This window comes from Theropithecus gelada, chromosome 8, assembly GCF_003255815.1.
Source record: "Theropithecus gelada isolate Dixy chromosome 8, Tgel_1.0, whole genome shotgun sequence".
NCBI classification, from domain to species: domain Eukaryota; kingdom Metazoa; phylum Chordata; class Mammalia; order Primates; family Cercopithecidae; genus Theropithecus; species Theropithecus gelada.
The window spans coordinates 133,118,867-133,143,084 of record NC_037676.1 but is presented as its reverse complement, the minus strand read 5'-3'; the positions used below and the strand labels follow the sequence as shown (position 1 = coordinate 133,143,084).

Here is a 24,218-nt window from a genome sequence, read left to right as displayed (position 1 = left end):
CTGTTTTGAGAATGAAAACACAAACCACAGACCAGAAGAAAATATTTGTAAAATATGTACTTGGGAAAAGATTTGCGTCCAAAATATTCAAAGAACTCCTAAAACTTAACAATTAAAAAACAATCCAGTTTTTTAAATGGACAAAAGATTTAAACAAACAACTCACCAAACAAGATATACAGATACCAAATAGGCATGTGAAAAATGCTCAACATCGTTGGCCATAAGGGAAATTTAAATTAAAACAATGACCTACCACTACATACCCAGCAAAATGACTAATATATAAATCAATAAATAAGTAAATAAATAAATAACTGTCAATACCATTTGCTGGAGGGAACAACAACAAAAACTCTGTGGCATATCCAGACAATGAAGTAAGATTCCACTATAAGAAGGAACAAGATATCAGCCACACAAAAACATCAATGAACCTTAAATGCCATATTCCTAAGTGAAAGAAACCAGTTTGAAAGGCTTTATATGTATTATTCCATTTATATAATGTTCTGGAAAAGACAAAACTATAGAAATGGTAAATAGATCATTAGGTGAGAAGAGTTTGGGAAATGAGGGAAAGGAGAATTAAATAGATGAAGTCCAGCATGTTTTTTAAGGTGGTTCATTCAGTGTACTATAATGGTATATACCTGACACTATGCATGTATCAAAATCTATAAAACTTTACAGCACAGAGAATGAACTTTAACATATACAGGCTTCAAAACATTTTATTTAGGAGTTTAGGGGATCCCATGATGGAATCAGACTGTGACAAAAGAATCTGTGTTAAAAGTGTATGAAGCAACCTCCCTGAAGGGGATGTGGGGGGTAAAACGGTATACTAAGTATCTTTGAAAATGAGAGAGGTTTGTAGGATTAAAGGCAAGAGAAACTGCATTTAAGCACTGTACTCTAGTTGATATAGGAGTTTCCCACTGAGGCATGGATTAAGAATTTGCAACACCTTTATGTGTATACTGGAACTAAACAATTGTGTAAATGAATGGCAGATGGTGGGAGTCAGTTTTCTCATTGTTGGAATGGAAGTTTACATACAAGCAAAGGGAGAAAGTTAGAAAGATCCCTGTGGTAATCGATTAGAGTTGGAGACATCTGTATGAACTCATGCATAGCTTAATATAGGTAGAGATGATTACATGTAGGAATATTTATAGGTATGTTTATATGCACAGGTTGGAATATACACATACATTTCCTTTCTTTGTCAGTGGAAAGGGCCTGGAAACAATGACACCTCAGTGGTAATGAGCACATCTACCACTCACATCTTGGTTTCTAATGCCAATATCCAATAAAAGGAACCAAGGATCCTTGGAGAACTGTCTGATTCTAACAGTGGGGCAGGAAATATACAAGATTCGCCTTGGCTATCTCATAGGGCCAGAAAATAAGAATGTGTTAAAACATACATACATACACACACACACACACACACACACACACACAGACATGATAATGGGAGTATTTCAAAGGGACACAGGAGCCAATAAAAGAGCCCCCAAGGGCCAAAGCTGGAATAAATTGAGGAACAAAATAAACAATGTAGTATTTATTTATAATCCACAATATAAAATAAATATCCGCCAGTCCGTATTAATATAAATTAATGGTATGTCTCCCATGCAGAGAAAGTCTACACATTTTATGAAGATAATCCATCCTCAGTGAGGAGGAATTGAACTCCCCACTCCTTAAGTATGGGCAACAGCAAAAGTGACTTTCTTCCAAAGAGTAAACTAAGTACAGGGGGCACATATGGGGAAACCTTACAAACACTACCTCAGCCAGGGGATAAAGGTTAACACCAACAGTGATAAGTTATGTTGATGGGATCTAGTAACTATGGCACATAACCTCTGTGATCTTCCTCCCCAAACCCATAATGTAATCATGAAGAAAATTTCAGACAAATCTCAATTGAGGGACAGTTTACAAAACACCTCACCAGTGTTCCTCAAAACTGTCAAAGTCATTTAAACCAAGGGAAGTCTGAGAAAATGTCACAGCAAAGAGGCACCTAAGGAGACATAACAACTAATTAAATGGAAGACGATATCCTGGACTGGAGAAACACCTATGGGAAGATTTAGAAAGAATGACCAGCTCTGCATCTATGAGCATACCTCAGGGCTACATTGTGGTCTTGAAGTAATATCTCTGTTTTTAAAAAAAAAAAAAAAAAATTGGAGATATGGCTAATTTTAGGGCTGGAGCAGGAAATATGCTAGACAAGCCTAGAACAGCTTGTCCTACAAGAAAGCAAGGATGTCATCAAACACTATTAGGATCATGTCAAAAGAACCCAGGAGCCACATTATAGAAGTTCCCACTGTCCAGAGATGGAATAATTTGAGCTGTAACAGGGATAATTATTAAAACACTTATGAAAACCCAGCAAATTTATTTAGCATTATGAGTTTGTAATGATTTTTTTAAGTTTGTAGTCTTTAGTGGATGATAGGGAACTGGCTAATTACCTAGAAAACTTGTAAAAAAGTGAGATAAACAAGTGTCTTTTCTGTATGGACTATACCATAAGATCGCTAAATAGTAAGTGAGGGGAAATATCATAAAAGAATTTTATGATATCCTAGCTAAAACATTTTAAAGAAATAAAAGAATTAAAATATCATCATATTCCAACCCATAATGAATTAATGGATCTACAAACTGAGCATCAGAGGATGCTATCAACACAAATAAGAGAGACAACCATACCTCCTGGTGGGGGCGCACAATACCACCTATGGTCTTACCAGTGGGATCAAACCTACATTTGATCAGGCCTTTGGATCCAGCTTCCAGTTTTCAGGAATTATAGAGGACAGAGAATGTTGAATATGTACACACCAGTAAAATCCAGAGAGTGAGAAATGCTATGGGTCAGAGGCATGTGTTTTTCAATAAATACATTGTAAGGAAGATAAAAGGATAAAGAGAGAAGTTACAGATTTTAAGATTTAAAAGACAAATCAGATTTAATAAAAATGGGTGAGACTAAACTGTAGTGTCTATAAAGAAAGGATAAAACTATAAAGAAATGGAAATGGAAAGTGATTAATTGAGGTTGAGAGATAGTATTATGACTCGGACAGGGCTCATGGATGGGCTTTTGGTGTGCCCTGCAAAGATCTATGTCAGGAATTGATGGCCATTACAAAGGCAGACACTTTATAAGAATGAATTAAGCTGTACTTTTGTGTGGTTTTCTTTATGCTTCATTTTACCGTTTTTAAAGTTATTAATGTTGGGGGAGGCCTACCTACTGTTGCCAAATGTGGACTAGGAGTCCTCCCACCAATAGCCACTGATGGTTATTATGTTCCAGACTTGTTCCAAACACTAGGAATAAATCTCCAAACCAAAAAAGATTACAAGAACAAAATCCCTGCCCTCCTGGACTGTATACTCTGGTGAAATTAGACTAAGACATAAGGAATATATATGTATCTGTCCAGGTGTATATACTACATACATAGCTCCTTATATACTACGAAGGTAGACATATAGGTAGATATGTATATGCTATGTATGTAGATATTTATAGCTATCCAATTAATAAATCAGAAGAAGGGTACCAGAGAATACGAGGAAAGAATGAGTTTCTTGACTGCCTAAGAGCCTGTGAGGACTAGGGTCCTGAGAGAAGGCACCTCAGGGTGGCGAGCTGTGAGTGTTGGTGGGGCCTTGCAAGATTCAGCCAAATCTGCTGGGCTCCTCTAGTCACTCTTGTTGATGGGAAGGTGGTAGGCAAGAAGGGCATGGCCGTGTCTGTTGCTTCCTCTGGACTCCTGGAGCTCAAGGTGTTGACATTCCCAGCAAAAACGCGACAAACATCAGTGTGACAGTTTGTGCTGGAGAGTGGGGATATACAGTCAGGGTCTCTGCCATCATAAAGCTGATCATCTAGTAGGGCTAAAAGACAATTAGCCGAACAGCTATCATATGGGGTGATGACTATTGTGATAGGAAAGATGTAAGCTGAGATTCGATGTGTGGGAGTTGTGGTGAGGCAAAAGTAATCCTTTTGCCTCTGGAGCAGGCTTCCCAGAGGAGATGACAGTGACAGCTCACCTGGCTCCTAAAGGAGCTCACCAGGTCATGGAAAAGTCTGAGAAAAATTAAGGGGAGGAAGGGCTGGGAATAGAGCATTCTGGAGGGTAGAAGTTGTGAAGCTCTTTAAGGAGTGTAACTGGTTGGCAGAGGAGTCTTTATTGAAGCATTTTTAATGAAAGAGATGATGTGATCAGATTCATGTTTAGAAGGATCATAATGAATGGGGATGGTGGAGAGGTGGGAGTGAGATCTGGATTTGGGATGACCAATTAGGAGGCAATTGAAAAAAAAAATCTGGCAAGAAATAATAAGGACAAGAGAGTGGGCAGAAGGGTGGACAGAAGAGGAAGAATTTTTAAGATATTTAGGGCAGAGAGTTGATGGTTCACAGTGACTGACTGGATGTGGGGGATGAGAGAGATGGAGAAGACCAGGATGAGCCCGAGGATCTGTACTTGGCACTGGACAGGAGAAGGGGCCACTGTCCTCCACGAGAAACGAGCCTCAGGCTTCCCAGCTGGCCTGGACAGGATTTCTTTCCAGGTGGTGTGATGGGGGCAGGGGAGGGGAGCAAGCCTTGATGCCCTAGTTCCTGGGGTTCAGGGAGAAGAGACCTGGACCCTTACGCAGCAGCTAGTCAGAAGGAGTCTCCGACTCTAGAATTCAAGGTGAAGCCCATAACTGAAATACAGCCCACACCCAACCTCACCTAGTAAAGAGAAAAATCCTGACAATGAAGGAAGCTGAACTCTGACCAGACAATCCATATGCTGTGGGAATTGGGTGGCCCATTTACCCCAGACACAGCAAAAGCTTTCTTTAATACATGCTGGTTCCCTCTCCAACTCATTTTGTTTCTGTTTGATGCTTTGCAACTGAACAGATGGTGGGTGCTTTTCACTCGCATTTCTTCTGTCATGGATTTTTTTGGCAGATGAGGCAGTCTCTACTCATATGACCACAGCTAATTCTTAGCCCTCAAAGCAAAAATTAATGGACTCTGGCAAAAAAGAGAGAGAGAGAGAGAGAGAGAGAGAGACAGTGCTTACCCAGCTCTTTCCTTTAATTTCCACATGCCCACACATGTTCCTCTCCAAGAAGGGTAAACAAAGGAAAGACTAGAAAATACTTCTTGTGACTATAGAACAATGTATCTGGTCTGCATGTGGTGATGAGAGAGAGACAAAGATGCAGAAAGAGAGACAGGGACGCAGGCAGAGGGAGGGAAGGGGAAAAGAGAGAGAGATAGTGACCTAAAAAGGGAAGGAAGGGAGGGAGGGAGGGAAGGAGGAAGGAAAGAGGCAGGCACTGGGTCTTATTATTTTCTGTGCATTATACTACCTATATGTATATATTTAACCTCTCTGAAACCTCTGTTTCCTCATCTGTAAAATGGGAATGATAATGCTCACTTGCCAAGACTGCAGTAAAAATTAAGTTAACCAAGCCTATTTCTGGTAAATTCCTTTTTGGAGTCACAGTATTTTCATCTGTTGAAAGGGCTAAGAATATCTTTCTTCAGGGTTGCTGCAAGGATCAAATACACTATTGCACTCATCGAGTCTGTAGATTCTAAAGTGTTGTCCAAGTGCCATCTTTCAGTATAACCTGAGTTTTTGTTTCCTATTGCACCGCAAGCTGCTATAGGCTGTTCACTCATCCCACTGATTCCTGCCTTCCCAGCAAATGTCAAATCACAATATCAATACAAACCATTTTAAAGACAGACTGCAGAGAATAATTAGGACTTAATGTCTAGAAATGATTTGGATAGAACTTTGCAAAGCCTGTCATTCCTTTTGAGACTCGATTTCAGAAATGAAAGCTTTCCTTGCCTCTTATGCACACCAACAATGCAAAAGCAAATTCAGAACTCCTGGACGCCTGAGTGGCTCTATAATTAGATAAAATGTACAATCTGATGTTATAATGTTTACATGTAAAGAAATAAATGAATGCTGAGGAACTGCTGCAGAGATTTCCAGAGAAATTTAATATACAGTGCTAATACCTTTGCTTTAAAAGCTATTCTTGTAATTAATACCCTTGCCATAGAACTTTAATGTGCCTTTGATATCCTGAATTTCATGATGAATAGAGAAAGAGAACTAACATTTCTTTAAATGTGTATTATACTACTTTATGACGTTGTTTAATCTCAGAGCCTCCTTTAAAACGTAGGCTTAAAAAAATCCCGGTTTTACAGGTTAAAAAGTAATTCTCAGAGGAATCAATTACCTTGCCCATGACCGCACTACTAGTTATGCTTCAGAACTATAGGTTCAAACATTTAAGGCTTTGCTCTTGCCACTGGAGCACACTGCCTGTTTTTCACCTCCCTTTCCCTTTTACAGCAAACCAAGAAGAAAGTCATTTAAAACTGTGTCAGGCACTCAGGTGAGTTCTGTGTGCAAATCCTCCCACACAGCCCTGCAGATACCCTGATGAACTCCCCATCATGCCAAAGATTACACAAAAGTTCAATCACTAAATGGGAAAAAAAAAAACATCAATTTTATAAATTTCCAAACAATTGCCCAGGTAGCCTATGCAAAACTATGATAAAAGCTGGTATACAAAATGTGGCTAAAGTCAAGAGACCACATGGCCTCCATCCTGAATCTCTTCTCTGCTGGCCTTCAGATCCCACCATTAAACTCTGGTGTGAGATCTGCCACTATGATGCTGCCAAAGAACAAACCAGCGCACACCCACCAGTGCCAAAGGTGAATGAGGCAGACCTGAGAAGGTGCCATCTGTGCCCAGAGCCAGGGTTAAGCCAACCTGGGCTTTCTTCTTTAAAGGCAGAGATACCCCGGCCAAAGAGAAAAGATGGTCAGCCCTCCTCCCATAGGGTAGATCAAGGCTCTGGCTTCCTTGTTGTCTCAGTGGATCGAAGAGGAGGAGAATATAAGCATCTGAACTATGCATAAACACTGACCTTTAACAATGACCCTGCCCTCCAAGGAAAATGAGGTCCACTGAGCACCTCCGACAGTTTCTGGATTCGCCCTTCCTCCTTCGTTGGAGAAACACAGTGAGCAGGCAGAGGAATAGTCTGGGCATGTAGGTGGAAGTCTTCTTCCCTATGAAGGCTGCTGAGGGGAGAAGCAGAGTCTTCCCTTCCCAGAAAAAGCATAAGTCAATGAATACTTATTGAGCACCTTCTGTGTATTCAGCCCTATGCCAGGTGTCATGGAAGAATCCAAAGGAAAGCTGAGCCTTACATGAAGAACAGGACATGCCATGTTAAGTGCCCATAAGGCAGAAGAAGGTGCATAGCACTGGGGGCAGACTGCACATAGTTCAACATTGCCCAGACCATGGGGTGCAGAAGGGTGAGGGAGGAAAAAAAAAGTCAGGAAAGAGCCAAGAGCAGACACTCAAGGCCCTGTATGCCATGCGGAGGTCCACAGGCAGTGGTGGCCATGTAAGAATTTGAGGCTCCAGCTGAGCATCTTTCAAACCTGCCTTTCCCTGGTTTGCTTCTGCCTCACACTTTGAAAAGAGACATTTTTGTCCTGGTTGGTTGCCTCCTGTGACTGAGCCACATGAGGCTTGCAATTGGCCCCCTCTCTCATGGGACTTCCTGACGAAATGATCCACCTGCATTCTCTTTCATTTATCTCCCCTGGTGCCCAGAAATAATGGCGTGTTGTCAGGGAGTGTTTTTCCAGCCTGTTTGGAGGGAAGTTTCCCATCTGCCTAGAGCCCTCTGGGAACTCACTGATGCACCAACCTTCTGTTCTTATATAGAATTCCTACAGAGATTTCTTGTCAAGGTGATCCATAAAATCAAAACTTTGCCAGTGAAAAACAAAACAAAACCTCTACCAACAATAGCTGAAGCTGTGGGAGGAGTCACTTTACAGTCTTAAGGTAGCTTCACCATGCAGAAGAAATTGACATTCTTGATTACTCTTTCCTTGTGAATTTCTTATCCCCCCTGCTGCTGCCACAATGCCATGCACTCCTGCTCTCCTGCTTATCTAACCACATTTCATAAATTCCCTTTGCTGCCTTCTTTTCTTCCAGTCCATTAACATCTCCCACAGCTCATCTTGGGTCCTCTTGATTCTTGCTGTACACACTATCCTTGGGCAGATGCTTCCATTACTCGATCTTCAATCACCACCTATTCCCTCCAGCCTTAGAGTTCCTCAATTGTCCCTCACTGCCTAGACATCTGTATATCTGTAACTGAATGATCCACAAGTACCAAACATGCATGGTGTCCAAAATCAACTTTATCAACTTATCTCCTGTACAGACTAGCTTCTTTTCCTGCACTTACCCAGTTACAACGGAAAGACATCAGTGACATCCTTAATGACTTCCCTCTCTCAAATACCCCCTACACATACATACAAACCACATATTAATATACCTCCACATCTTTCCCTGCATTCTCCAATTATCATACTGGTCCTGTGTTCCTCCCTCATTAACTCATGCCTCAACTATTTAAATCTGCTAAACACGTTTCCTCTTCACTTCATCCTCCACCTCCCACCACAGTTGTCTTTCAAACACACAGATTTGATTACTTCCTTCTGCACATTGCCTACAGGACAAAGCTCCTGAGCATAGCCACACTGCCTGGGTTATTGGGAAACTTTGAAGATACTGGTCACTCCCATTCTTCTGATGTTTTGCTCGTGCTCCCCGCTCTTCCCTATCTGCAAGCCTTCTCTTTAACCTTCACAGCCTAACCCAGTGTTACCTCTTTTTTGAAGCCTCCCTTGATTCCCTTTCCTATTTTTCAATTGATGTTTGTTTATAACTCTTTATAGATCCTAGCATAGTATATAAATAGTTTATCATTTGCATATTTATATTCCTCTCTCAATTGTGATCACCTAGATGAGGAAGATGTGTCTTTGGCCCCAGTACCCCTGATGCCTACCACTGTATACCCAGGAAGAAGACTTGTTGAATGAATAAATATTATGATGAAACCATAAAAGCAAAAGAGATTAATGCAAACACGGGAGATCTATTACTTACCAAAGTGATTAGAATGCCAGAATGGTATAGCAGAGTGGACTTTAAATTCTGGCTCTAACACTGACCAACTGTATGATGGCTGGGAGATTTCTTCCCTCTGAGCCTTGAATCTTCATCTGGAAAAAAAAGAGATAAAAAGACCTCTTTGGTTTATTCTAAGGAATGGAAATGAGATATTATATATAAAATGCTCAGCATAGTAGCTAACACATAATCAGAACTCAATACATTATTTATACTGCTGTTATTAATATTACATAAGAAGTTTAAGGAGGAGGATAGTAAGAGATAGTGTTAGGAAAAGAAGGTGAGTTCAACTTTATTTGCTAAACACACATTTATTTAGCACTGGCCAATGGAAGATATTAAATGCAGATGAATACACCTCAATTTATAGAAAAAGGAGCAGATATAAACTCTCCCACCACTTCTATCAAGGTACCCTTTAACACCTGCATGAGTTTGCTGACTGAAATAGAGATGAAAAAATTAGAGCTGCCAGTGTAGGACATGAATGGCTAGACACAGAGTTGAGAACAGTTAATTCCCAAGGAGAAGCAGCATGCATGGTGATAAATAGGTTGATAGGAGAGACAGGAGTTAAAGATGCCTCCAGAGATGGAGTTTTAGATCACAGACTTACTAAGCATCCTGACACCAAGCACAGGTGTCCAACCGACACAGGCTACCATGGGACAGAGTTTTGATGAGAGCTTGAAACTCAAGATGTAAACTCGAGAGCAATGCTGATACCTTGGACAAGGATGAGTTCTCCTTACCCATGTCTCAAATAACTTATGGTATAGTCCATGAAAACCACAGTAACCAGGAACCAAACTGAGCAACTTAAAACCAATGCCAAATCCAATTCTTGTTATCAGGATAGATGGAGGGAGAAAGTTTCATAAAACCCACCTTGAAAGGGAAAGGGTATGTGGGTTCATCCCACAGCCAAAGTGTTGATACCAAACTAGAGTGGTGTGTTGCCATGACAGCAGTTGTCTAGTGACAAAAATTAATAATAAAAGAAGAGGGGAAAAGTGGGCAGGAGCAATAAATCAGGCCAAATATTCTGTTTTATGCAAAGTTTCTCAATAGAGAGAGTGCTCTGGGATGCGTGTAATTTTTAAAAATCTCTCCTGCTCATAACCTTTTTCTTGGACAAACAGACCTTTCAAATAATTGTCCGATGCAAGGGATGGGAAAGGGAGACCAGGAATAGAATTTCAGTGTTGCTCAGACAATTGATGCCAATGATCCAACATTCTGTGTTTCCCTGCAGAGTGATGCCAATGACCATCCAGTTCTCCATTCTGATTATGCTGCACTCGGCTCTGGTCCTCATCACCACAGCAGAGGATTATAAGTGTTTGCCCCTCATCCTCCGGAAAACTTGCTGTTGGATTAATGAGACCTATTTGGCCCGGAACGTCATCATCTTTGCATCCATCTTGATTAATTTCCTGGGTGCCATCTTAAATATCGTAAGCATCCCACATCCACCAACCTTCTGGTGTCTAGTGTGCAGTTGAGCATGAAGTTTACGGAGCCTGCAGCTTCCTGCATTACCCTTCCTTGGTACCAGTTACCTTTATGTGCCTGGTCTAGCCCCAAGCTTAGGGAAAGATAACAAAGATGTGGCTACTGCCAAAACTGTGCATTTTACTGTTGGAAAATTGTCTATTTCCCAGCGGGATAGGTTATTTTCTCCAAAGGAGTTCCAAAAGCCCTTCAATTTCCACATTGTCAGTGGCCAATTACATTGTAAATAAGAGTTAACATTTATCAAGTATCAGTACCTACCTGCTATGTGCCATGCGCTGAAGGAGGACCTTTACATATTTTTCATATTTAATCCTCACATAAACCCCGTGAGGTAAGTTTCATTATCCCCACTTTATGGCTGAGGAAACTGAGGCTCAGAGACATGAAATAACTTGCTAATAAGTTCTGTCTGACTCCATGACCCTCGCCCTTCTAATATGCTAAATTGTATCTCTGGGAGTGGGAGTGGGGTGGGGGAAATGGAAATGAAATAGCTGCCATTTATTGAGCACCTACTATGTGGTACAGGTAGGTATTATTGTCCCCATTTAATGGATGAGGAAACTGCATTTCAGGAAAGCTGAGTATCTCGCCTATGACTGTCTAAGAGTTTGTATTTCACGTGACACATAGACTCAGATGAATTTCCAACTGCCATGATATTTATCACTGTTTAATTTGATGATCCACATTGTCATGGTTTCATTTTCTCTTGAGAATTGTACCATGGTAGTTATAGGTATTTTCTGTGCTTTTACAAGTAGTCTGTGTTGTCCATGACTCAGGCAGTTAGATTTTGGAGGTGATTTGTTTGGTTCCAGGTCTTAAACTTGGCATGTTGAGAGAGGCTAGTTGAGGTGTTGTCATGTGGTTGAATCCGTCACTCTGTCCTTTGGGCCTGAGCGAGGGTCCCCAAGTGTTCAGGGACCCAAGCTATGGACTCCCACAATTGTTGGCCTGTGACTTAGAGGGCTAGACTGCCTGAAATCACTGTCCAATTTGGCCCAGTAATTACTTAAGTTCTGTGGTTGTCCTTCTAGTGAAGGCTCTATGGATAAGGGAAAAGAGGAAAAGGAAAATTATCATCTAATTTAGTTCATCATCTAATGAATATGTTATAGATTATGATAACTGAAATGGAAGTACATGGGATCAACTGATCACAGGCTGCAGAGAAGTAGCCAGGACCTCAAATTAAGTCTTGATAACAAATTAGATATTTCAGGGGTGCAGAATTTGTAAGTAAGCCCAATGACTCTAGGTCAGGGTTACCTCTGGGGCCAACTGTGCCTCCATGGGTAGTGTGGTAGGAAGATCAGAGGCTTTGGAGTCAGATAGACCTGTGTTCAAATCTCAGATCCACCAGTCACCAGCTCTGTGACCCTGGACAAGTTACTTTACTTCTCAGAGTTTCATACTTTTCAATTGTAAAATGGGGATTAAAAATAGCAGCTACATCACAAGGTGGTTGTGAGGCTTTTTTGTACAAAGTGTCTGGCACAGAGGAGGCATTTGGCCAATGGTAGTTACTCTTTTCCTAATACCACAAAATCTCCTGCAGCAACTTCTGTCCTAGGAAATGCCCATCACCCCAATGCTAAGAATCTTTCTGGAAAATGTACCCCTTCAGATTCTTCAAGTCCTCCCAGCTGTTGATCTGGAGACAGGCTGTGAGTTTACCCGAGACCTCTTCTCCTGCCATCTGGCTTTCTCTTCTGAGCTCCACAAGCACACTCCAGTGACCCCAAATGATGGGGCCAACAGAGCAGTCTAAACTTAGTTTCATGACTGGCTTACGGAAGCTGTTTCTGAGCAAGCACTTGTTTTTTAAATAAAAGAAATCAAAGCTGGCACTTTGGCACTTCCATTCTGACTTCAAGTCCCCTCTAGGGTTCAGTCTACCCGTGCTGAAGCACGGCCACTGATAGCACACTGCTCCATTTCCAGCACTCACACTGACTTTGTTGTTCCTGTTTTTGTTTTTGTTGTTCTTTTTTTTAATCCGCAGCTGTGGTGTGATTTTGACAAGTCGATACCCTTGAAGAACCTGACTTTCAATTCCTCAGCTGTGTTTACAGATATCTGCTCCTACCCAGAGGTATTTATTTACGAGCTCCCCTTGGTGAGAGTTGGACATAGATATATCTCTACGAGCTCTAAATAAACAAGACTGGCTGAAGGGCCATAGAAAGTACTCAAGAGGCCTGTTTTCCTTCTTCTGCCTCTTCTTCTTTCCTTTTTCTTCTTCCCCTTTTCTGCCTTTCCTTCTCCCCTTATATTTTCTGTTTCCCAGTCCTCTTTCCTGCTCCCTCCTCTGCCTCTTTTTCATCTTTACACCTTCCTCATTTCTTTCTCCCTCTTTCTCCTCCTTTTCTTCCTTTTCACCTTTCCTTCTATCCGTTTTCCATTTGCCCTTATCTCTTCCTTCTCTATGCATTTCTCCTAGCTTATTTGTAAAATCCTGTAGCAGAATGCACTGTTATCTCCATTAGCAGGCAGAGTTCTTTCTCAAACAGTGTTTGCTGCATTAAGGAAAGAGGTGGGGAGGGAGGAAATGAAGGAGCAAAGGAAGGAAAGAAGGCAGGAAGGAAGGAAGGAGAAGGAAGGAAGGAAGGAGAGGGAGGGAGGGAGGGAAGGAAGGAAGGAAGGAAGGAAGGAAGGAAGGAGGGAAGGAAGGAAGGGGAAGGAAGGAGAAGGAAGGAAGGAGAAGGAGGGAAGGAAGGAAGGAAGGAAGGAAGGAAGGAAGGAAGGAAGGAAGGAGAAGGAAGGAAGGAAGGAAGAAGGAAGGAAGGGGAAGGAAGGAAGGAGAAGGAAGGAAGGAAGAGGAAGGAAGGAAGGAAAGAAGGGAGGGGAAGGAAGGAGGGAAGGAGAAGGGAGGAAGGAAGGAAGGAAGGAAGGGGAAGGAAAGAAGGAAGGCAGGGGAAAGAAGGAAGGAAGGGGAAGGAAGGAGAGGGAAGGGAGGGAGGAAAGAAGGGGAAGGAAGGAAAGGGAAGGAAAGAAGGAAGGAAGGGGAAAGAAGGAAGGAAGGGGAAGGAAGGAGAGGGAAGGGAGGGAGGAAAGAAGGAGAAGGAAGGAAAGGGAAGGAAGGAATGAAGGAAGGAAGGAAGGGGAAGGGAGGGGGAAGGAAGGGGGAAGGAAGAGGAAGGAAGGAGGAAGGAAGGGAGGCAGGGAGGGAGGGGGGAAGGAGGGAGGGAGGGAGTTACAAAGGCAGAAAATTACAACTAAACTTAAATGGTACAGAGAGTGCCAGAAGCACCATGTGGTCTGGAGGCATCCCAACAGGCCACCTATGATCATAATTTGTGTGTGTTACTCTACGTTGACCACAGAGCCAGTGGTCTGTTTCTGGGCCTTGGGGTCAGCCTATGGGGTCTGTTATTCACAACCCAGACCTTTACATATTAGGGTAGACATCCTGGGTCATAAAGTAGAACAGCTAAGATGTCCCAGCAGACCCCAGTCAACCCCATACCTAGGACTCTGGGTAGATTCTTGTTCTCTGAGAGGCTGCCACACTCAGAAGCCCCTCCAACATATGAATGGAGAAAAGGCTCCCTGTAGTCTCTTCTAGGTCTAAGAATTGGTCCCAGAAACATTCCAACAAGGAGACCAACCCTCCTCTCCCTCCATCCATTTGCATAGAGCACATGCTTGATATGCATAACATCATCAAATCCTTCAGATGTCTGAGATAGAGGCTATTACTGTCTCCATGTTATAGATAATAAAACTAGAGCTCAGAAAGCAGCTTGCTCAGTGCTGCTTAGGGCCACACTTGCCTGATCTTATTTCTTCCTCACTTCTTTCCTTCCCTTCTTCTTTCTGTCCTTCCTTCCTTCTCTTTTTCAGTCTATTATCAAGCCTTGGTACTATAATTTGAACCATATCCACCTTATTCTTTATCTGGCCTAGTCCCTAGAGGAGAAACTAGACTCTACTAAGGATATGCAGGACAGGATGGGACTAAGTTCCGTTTAGGGGCTACATTGGCCAGACCATGGCCCTGGGACTTCCTTCCACCTAGGAATGAGTGGAGCCCCAGCTTAGTGTACTCTGTGGGACAACGGCTCCCTGAGAAATTCTTGGCTTAAGGGGCTTAGGAAACATCTCAACTTTTGGACAGAGTAAGTGGCCCGGAATTGGAGAGTCAGAGCTAGGCAAAAGCTGCATTTCATTTCCAATTAAGCCCCCTCACTTCCTAGCAGTGGAACCTTGAATCAGTTCTTACTCTCTCTGAACCTCAGTTTCCTCATCTGTAAAATGGGAAAATTTATACCTTCTTTACATGACTACGGTGGAGTTAAACAATATGTTCTCATGGTGCCTGCCTAGATGGATTAGCAAGTATTTAGCTCCTCACATGGCATCTGACATGAAGCAGCTATTTATCTGTGCCCACAGATCACTTTGAATTAATATGTATACCCTTGACCCAACACCTGAACCCCCAAACACAAGACCACAGCACTCAGAGATTAGCCAAATCCTAAGAAAGTGGTGGGTAAGATTTTTGATCACACAGCTTTATTTCAGTGCCTCAGTTTCCTTATCTGTAAAATGGGGATAAAAGTAGGGTCTTCCTTATTGGGTGATTATGATAATTAAGTGAATTAATCCATTTAAAGTGTTTAGAAGCCACACCTGGCACAAAGTATCTGCTCATTAAATGTCAGCTATGATTTATTTATTATTTTCAGCAAAAAGGCTTTGAGCATGTAATGCCAATGTATGTTATCATCAAACAAACACCTGTACATACCTGAACAACCATGTGTAATATACTAGTGTATGTTATGAAACACACTCAAAAATAGAAATGTTTAAAAGTGAGATAAAATGAATATGGATTGATGTTACCATTTTCTCCACAATGAAAGGGTCATCTTGTTCAGGAGGTCAGCAAACTATGGCCATAGGCCAAATTCACCAGCTGCAACAACCACCTGATCTGACCCACCATTTGCCATTCTGATACGCGTGTGTGTGTGTGTGTGTGTATGTGTGCATGTGTATGTGTGTGCACACGCTTCACTGACTAGGCATTGCCAAACTAAAATGGATTAGATATTCAGACCTTCTGAAAGACTTAATCCAACTCCCCAGCACTCACATACTCACAAGTATGTGTCCCCAAGCAAACCACTTCATCTTTGCGAGCCTTGGTTTCTTCAAATGTATACCTGACATTTCTGCCTCATCCTATGAGAAATAATATCCAGTCCAAAAACATGTTATCAAACAGGATGATGTAATATAAAAAATGAGGCTTTTACAATGTATGATATAAAGTATAATTTAGTTCTAAATTCAAAGCTTGTCAGATGCTAAAAAGGAGTGAAGACGCCGGGAATGAAAGTGAAGAAAGCTATATTCCAGTCAAGGTTGGAGAGTAGTCGAGGAGAAAGAAAGGCACAGGTTTGTGAAATGAATGCAAATCACATGCACAAACCCAGAGTGTCATTATCTCAAACACCTGGATGTGGTTCTCAGGGGACTCAGTGGGAAGACCCTAATTTTAGAATCATGCCCCTTTATTATATGCTCTGGCACATCTGAATAAACAGTTCACTGTATCTGCAATAGCAGAGCTTTCTATGGTTTATTTATTTATTTATTTATTTTTTATTTTTTTTAAGGGTGCTTTGATCATTTTTTATTTATTTATTTATTTTTTTTTTTTTTATTATTATTATACTTTAAGTTCTAGGGTACATGTGCATAACGTGCAGGTTTGTTACATATGTATACTTGTGCCATGTTGCTGTGCTGCACCCATCAACTCGTCAGCACCCATCAACTCGTCATTTACATCAGGTATAACTCCCAATGCAATCCCTCCCCCCTGCCCCCTCCCCATGATAGGCCCCCGTGTGTGATGTTCCCCTTCCCGAGTCCAAGTGATCTCATTGTTCAGTTCCCACCTATGAGTGAGAACATGCGGTGTTTGGTTTTCTGTTCTTGTGATAGTTTGCTAAGAATGATGGTTTCCAGCTGCATCCATGTCCCTACATAAAGGGTCCTGAAGAGCCCATTTTTCCATAGAGATGTGATCGTCTGTATCTTGGCATGCTGGCATTTCCTTCCCTTTCTTCTCCATTTATTCAGGTCCTACCCAGCCTTCAAGCCTCCCTCTTTCCATAACGTGGTTTGGCAGGCCCAACTCCTTCAGCACTCTCCTCCCTGCCATCTCACATACCTTGATGGTGTCATCTTAGCACTCACACTCCATCCTTCCTACCGTTGGTTTATTTATCTAGGACATCCTTTCCATCCTCTCAAATTTATTGACTTAAGGAGTGAAGATAATATTGTATACCTATTCAATATTGACCAAAGGGCCCAGCAGGACAGGGCCCACAATGTGTGTTTTAAAATATTTAAAGAGAAAGGAAGCATTCTTCCAATAGACTAACAGGAACAAGATTTACCTTTCCATCTGAAATAACTAAAAACAAACAAAATATATGAAACAATAGTTTTCAAGGCACTAGGCATCAGTCAGTGAAGGACAATAATCCTGAAAGACAGGAAGCAAGTGATTGCCTGAGCTTTATTATTGCTTTAAGAGAGTTTTTAGACTATGGCTCAGGAAGAGGAAACCAAGGTGGACTCCCTGATTTCAGAATACTAAGCTGAGAGTCCCGGGAGACCGAGGTGGCTAGAGTCTGCAGAACACACTACTCTGGGGAGTTGCATAGAGAGCAAAACCTAGAGATCTGAAAAGGGTTCAATCAGTACATGCATGTGAGGAAACTGACACGGGAAAAGAACCATGTGGAAGGATCAGTGCCTGGAACCACACAGAGCTGAGAATAATTTTGTTCCCACCAGTCAGACTGAAAAAGATTCATGGGGTACTAGGTTAGAGTATTCAGAAAAGTCTTGCTTCAGTAGAGTAAAATAATTGTTCCCACATCATATGCTTCTCTGATTCTTCCTTTAAAATCTTAACAGTTAGATCCAAAGAGATCAAACCTTTTAAAATAATTTAATATGTGTCCTAGAATAAATTTCAAGAATATGCATAGGAATACAAAAATAGCTAGGATTTAACAAGGTAAATACACAGTGTCTGGCACCCAATCAAAGATTACCAGGCATCAAAAGGAGAAGGAAAATATGACTGATAACAAGGGGAAAAATGTCAACCAAAAAAGACCAACTCAGATTTGACTGTGTATATTTGAATTAGCTTTTTTTTTTTTTTTTTTTTTTTTTTTTGACACAGAGTCTCACTCTGTTGCTCAGGCTGGAATGCAGTGGTACAACCCTGGCTCACTACAACCTCCACTTCCCAGGTTTAAGCAATTCTTGTGCCTCAGCCTCCCAAGTAGCTGGGATTACAGGCATGCGCCAACATACTGAACTAAGCTTTTTATTATCATTATTTTTAGTACAGATGGGGTTTTTCCATGTTGGCCAGTCTGGTTTCAAACTCCTGGCCACAAGTGACCCACCTGCCTGGGCCTCCCAAAGTGCTGGGACTATAGGCATGAGCCACTGCACCCAGCCAAGCAAATAAATATTATGACTGTATTCATGATAGACAAAATTAGATAGTGCAGAAGAAAAAAATAGTGAAACTGATAACATAGCAATATAAAGTATCTAAAATGAAATACAAAAATTAAAATAAAAGCAGTATTGGGGACAACTTCAAGCAGCATACTGTATGTATAATTGGAGTCCTAGCTCCTAACCTAAAAGAAAGACTAAGAGAAAGACAAGGAGATTGAAAACTTATTCAAAGAAATAGTGGCCTGAATTTTTCCACATTTGATGAAAACCATACATCCACAGGTCCAAAACCTCAATATAAACACACACAGGCACATGAAGGCACATCATAATCAAATTACTCAAACCATAATAAAGACAAAATCATAAAATGGGTAGGGGAAACATATTGCGTAGTAAAAGACAGTGGTATGAATAGCAGAAGATTTTTCAAAAATACAACCTTGGAAAACCAGCATCTTGAATGAACCAAAGGACCATTAAGAATGTACCAGAGCACAAACCACATACAAAATTTTCTTTTCTCCTACTTAACACAACCCAGTGAACACCCTGGAGAGTCAGACAAGCTATCTTCCCAGCACCTTGTGGTGGTCCCCAGGTTTATGATACCCTCCTTGCTCGACTTTCTGGAGAGTCCAGGCTGGTCTCAGAAGAAGCAGAGCAGCTTCTGTCATTTGCCTGGATACACTTCACTGTGCTGCTTATACCAAGAGCTATAATTGCTAAGAATCAGATTTTGTGTAAAGCAATAAGTCCAGATGATTTCTTTGAATCATAGTGACTTTTAAAAATTGGCTGTTTGATTTCTTTCCTTCTTGTCCCATGAGTTCAAGAAGTTGTGGGATTTGGGCAGCAACCAGATAGCTTCAGGGAATCCAGTTTGTCTGACCTGTGTGGGTAGATGCTCAATTCCTTCGTCAGTTATCATGTGCAAAATAATTCTTCTTCCTCCTAAGAGTAAATTGTGCATATATTGCCAAGGCAATTTATGGTGCATTGACAATGTCCTTCCAGCCTGGCACAATTTTTGGTGCATAGTGGGTTCTCAGTCAACAATTGTGGAATAATGCATGATTTAGTTTGTAAACTGTTTTATGGAAACAGGTTCAGTTGTTGCTACCCTTAATACCTTGTCAAATCATGAAATTCCAAGTTTTTCAGTACAGACATTGAAGAAATTGATTTCCCAAGCCAGAATATCTGAGAGAGGAAAATCTTGTGTATTCAGAAGAAGAAAAGTGTTACATACACTTCCTCTCTTCTGTAAAGTGGACCCAAGAATAATACCTGTCCTTGAGTCATTTAAGGAATTAAATGAGATGAAACACATAAAGTCATTCAACGTCATTCACAGAATACGTACCCAATAAATATTTAGGCTTAATTATTAGATCTACTTTCCACCAACTTAATTGCTGATTTACAGACATCCCCAACCCAGCTGGTCCCTCCACCCATCTTACCTGGAGTTCATCTAAGATGAATCTGGTGTCTTTCACACCTCCACATCTGTAGGGGTTTTTTGTCTTCTCCTGTCTACATTTTATTTTACCTACTGAAATGCCTTTGACTTCTTTTTCCTAACCAATTTTTTTAACAGTAAAAGCTGAGGTGTCATTATATCCTTTCCCAAGGCAAAGGTGACGCACTTACAATGCATAGCTTGTCTGCTTCCTTTATCAGAGATTGCTGGGAACTTTGCTCACTACCTAACATTTCTCATACAAAACTTGGCATTATTATTTTTTGTCATTAAAAGGTCTAGGAAAAAACAGAGAACCCCAGGCAGAGTCCTCTGGAGTACAGGGATTTACCCCGAAACACTGCATTCAACCTACTGCTTCATTTGATATTGCACATTAAAATAAAACTAAAGGACATTACAAAAGGAAATAATTCACTCAAAAGCCATGTCATGTCTGTGTACACATATTTTGCATTCTTGTAATCATAGTGTATATACAATTTTACACCCTGCTTTCCAGTTTAAAATTATTTTGAAGACTTTTTGTTGTCATTTAAATGCTCCTCTGAAAACTCTTGTATATAGAGCTCTTTATTCTTCGGGCACATGTTTCTTCACTACTGTCTTCTAGTTCTCCTCCACACATCCCCAACAATGCCTAATCAATATTCTTATTTCTCTTCTTCCACAGTCCTTCAAACATGGTAGGCTCTCAATGCTAGTCTCTGTGTCTTCTGTCTTTACTTGTATTCTGCTTAATTTCTTCCACACCTGTAAGTTCAGCTGAATGATGCTAAATGTGTGTCTCCAGACCCCATCTGCCTTCTGAATCTCAGCCTCATTTATGTCATCACTCACTGAACATCCTTCCTGAATCACCCCTTCTATACCTAAAGCTTGATAGGCCTAAAAAAGAACTCACTGCCTTTTCCCCATGCTTTATCTTAAGTTTTTTCTTACTTAATGGATTAATACAAAGTGGAAATCTTAGTGCTATCTCTGACTCCTCTCTATTTCTTACCTCCCCATAAAACTAGACAATGTTATCCAGTTTTTATATCTTGCTAAGTTTATTGGGTAGATCTGCCAAGACCTTGTCTTTAAGTCTCAGCTTTTTTCCATTAATCGTGATACTTCGTACATTCTTCCCTACCACAATTTATTTCTTAGGCATTGACCTAATGAATCCATTACAAGTATGAAACTCATCTGTGGTTCCTTATGGACTGCAGAATAAAGTACAGGTTTCCATGCAAGAGGATTTTTTACAGCGTGGTTTTGCCCCTTAACTCTGTCCTGCTACACCTATGAGCCCCTTATACCCAGGATCCATTTAGGGGAGAGTTTAGGAGCTGTGGGCCTTCTAAGTTCCCAGAGTAATATGACACAAAAATTGCTTGTTTTTTGACAGAGACTAAGTAATTGCATTGAGCCCAGTTTCTTCCCAAGTTACAGGAGACGTACAATTTATGGGTCCAGACCCAGCAAAAGAGAAATGTTTTCCCAAAGCTTTTACAAAGTCCTAATACTTCTGTAGCTTCCTATTGTTCTCCCATTTCCTGGTCCCACCCTGACTATTCACTCAAGGTATAAAATGCATAGAGTAGATTCCTCTGATGTTGTCCAGGGGCCTCATTCTGTTTGATGTCCCATGGTTTATATCACCTCCAAAAGATTCACCTTTATACTTTAAAGTAAAAAGTTACCTAAACCATGCAAGGCAGTGGGTGATTCCTTTCAACGGAATGGGGGATGGGGGTAAAGAAGGCGAGAGCATACTGCCACAACTGATTGAGGCAACAAAACGAGAAGGGTTTTGTTGGTGGGTCCATCAACACATTGTGCAAATGTACAATTATATTTGCCTATTATATCTTCAGCAGCCTTGTTAGAGAAAGGAGGAGAGCAACACATTCAAATCTTTTCTTCTGCTTGTGTTACTAGTTCTCTTTATGAGTAGTTGTATGATTCTCTAATAAGACCCAAGGAATTAATCCTCCTGACACCTTGTTCCTTTACACTTTTGCATTCATGCTATTCTGTCTTCCTAGAATGCCCATCCCTTTCCATTTTCTACTGTGTGAAATCCTCTCTGTCCTTCAAGGTCCAGTTCAAACTCATGTCCCCTATAGAGCCTTCTTCAGACATGCTTGCAAAATGCAGAACGCTTTGTCCTTCCTCTGTACCCACATTGCATTTGGTCACATTGCTGGCAAAGCACTTTCCACCACGATTATTGCTGGTGTTTTTATGTCTGCTTTACATTTTAGACCACAACTTCCTTTTGGCCTGGGCCATCTTACTCTCCTTTGAATTTCCAGTGCCTGGCACCATGTCTTGATTGTAATAGGCACACAATAAATGCTTATTACATTTTATAAATTAACTGTTGTGACCACATAAGTTTTTGTTCCAAGGACACAATCATTTCAATGCCTTTTTATCCAATAAATGATTTATAATTTGCAAAAAGCCATGCACCACCCCTTGTTGTGATACAGGTAACAATGAAATGGGACCCCGCAGATCTAGTCCTCTTTCTTTGGCCTTTGTCAGACTGGAGGGGCTTAGAGTTTCCCTGAGCTCTGGAGAATAAACTTCTTATTGCCCAGTCACTTCACACACAGCTTCCTACACAGAGGCATCAAAATGAATTACCTAAAAATCTTCCCCAAGATCTTAAAGAACAGCTGAAGAAAGCCTATCATCCCATTTGAGACCAGAAAATAATTGGATTTCTTGGAAAAGGAAAAGACAGAAGTAAAGGAGACTCTAGACACTAGGCTCCTAAGGGCAAGGAAATGCCTTTTTCACTCATGAGTCCACCCCATGTACCACAAAGGTATGGAGCCTTTGCCCTCAGAGAGAACGCAATCAGGACACTCTCCACACTTGTCAAGGTCAATATTCGTTGAAAGGATGCATAAATTAACCAGTTAGGCTTAGAAATCTATAAATAATCTTCAGTAATTACTTAGGCATTTTTGGAAATTCTTACCCACCACCCCTGCCCATACAAAAATTGTCTCTCTATGTAATAGAAAAGACAAGTTGTTACAAACAGCCATGTATAACAAGACGAAAAGGAATTTTAGAAATTATCAAGTCCAATATTTTAACTAGAGTCCCATTTATGTGAGTTGGTTATATCCTGGTGACCTAGATGCCACTTTATAGCCAAGAGATCTTGGACAATTTACTTAAGCTCTATGAACCTCGGTTTCTTAACCTATAAAATAGGAATTATGACTCCCATCTTGACCAGTTACTTTGAATGTTACAAATGAAAATGTATATAGAGATCACAATATTGCCACAAAATGGGGCTTTGATAATGCAAGTTTTATTCTTTTTGTTCCCAATAGTCAGAGTCTGAATCCACCATCCAGAATGATATATTAGGATACTTCTCTAAGGGAAGAAATAGGCTGGGAAGCTTCCCATAAAAGGCTGAAATCTGGTGGGGTAGACTGACACCTAAGGGCTACTCTAATATTCCAGCTCTTGGCTAATTCCAAATTTGCAATTTGCAATTTTTTAATTCCAATACAGGGTGATACTGGTCTATTCAGGGTGCTGTGGAGAAATGAAGCAAGATCCAAAAGTACCTGGAGATATTGAGGAAGGCTTCTCAGAGGAAAGAACACCTAAGCTGACATTTGCCAGAGGAATAAGCCCTAGGCATATGGATGAGAGTCGAGCAACAGGGCCCTGGGACATGGGAGAAGGGTTTAGAGGGTGAAAGGAAATCGGATATATGATGGCCTTGTGAGCTTTGCTATTGAGAAAGGAGAATATAATTTGAGATCGTGGAGAGCTATGAAAGAACTTCAAGTTAAGATGTGGCACGATCAGATCTGTGCTTTAGAAATACTGGGTAGAGAACGATATAGGTGTGGGGTGGGGACTGGGGCTAACTGCAGGCAGAGCTGCCAGAAAACTATTCTAGAGCTGTCGGTGAGAACTAAGACAGAAACGGTGTGGAAGAAGGCTGGCTGAAGGGGAGGTCTGAAAGAAGAATCAGCCGGGCGCAGTGGCTCACGCCTGTAAACCCAGCACTTTGGGAGGTCAAGGTGGGTGGATCATCTGAGGTCAGGAGTTCAAGACCAGCCTGGCCAACATGGTGAAACCCCATCTCTACTAAAAATAGAAAAATTAGCCAGGTGTGGTGGCACGTGCCTGTAATCCCAGCTACTGGGGAAGCTGATGTAGGAGAATTGCTTGAACCTGGGAGGAGGAGGTTGCAGTGAGCCGAGCTCATACCACTGCACTCCAGCGTGGGCGGCAGAATGAGGCCCCCATCTCAAAAAAAAAAAAAAAAAAAAAAGTAGAATCTACCAACATAGGATGGCCTGTGTGGGGAAGAAGAAGGCAACGAAGATGAAACCAAAGTTATTGGCTTGGGAAATGCTGTGAATAGTAATGCCATAAAGTAGGGCTTGGCAGTAGGCAAATGAAGAGTTTGATTGATTTGGGACCTGTTGAATTACAGGAGGCCTTGAGACCTCCAAATGGAAACTCTCTGCAAATGTGTGTAAGACCTACCAGCGTCCATGGCTAGGAGAGGGAACTGCTGCCCCCATTGAATCTGACCACC

At 41.3% G+C, this 24,218-nt stretch overlaps 1 protein-coding gene across 2 annotated transcripts in view; it reads left to right on the top strand.

The window, feature by feature from the left end:
• ADCY8 (adenylate cyclase 8) overlaps window positions 1-24,218 on the top strand; it is a 259,466-nt gene that overhangs the window by 176,189 nt on the left and 59,059 nt on the right. The window contains exons 10-11 of one of the 2 annotated variants that reach the window (XM_025394556.1): window positions 10,373-10,574; window positions 12,644-12,733. The exons of the other annotated variant lie outside the window; for it this stretch is intronic. Of the exons in view, the coding sequence (XP_025250341.1) occupies window positions 10,373-10,574; window positions 12,644-12,733 (292 nt within the window). The remainder of the gene's footprint in view (window positions 1-10,372; window positions 10,575-12,643; window positions 12,734-24,218) is intronic. 2 annotated transcript variants of the gene reach the window in all.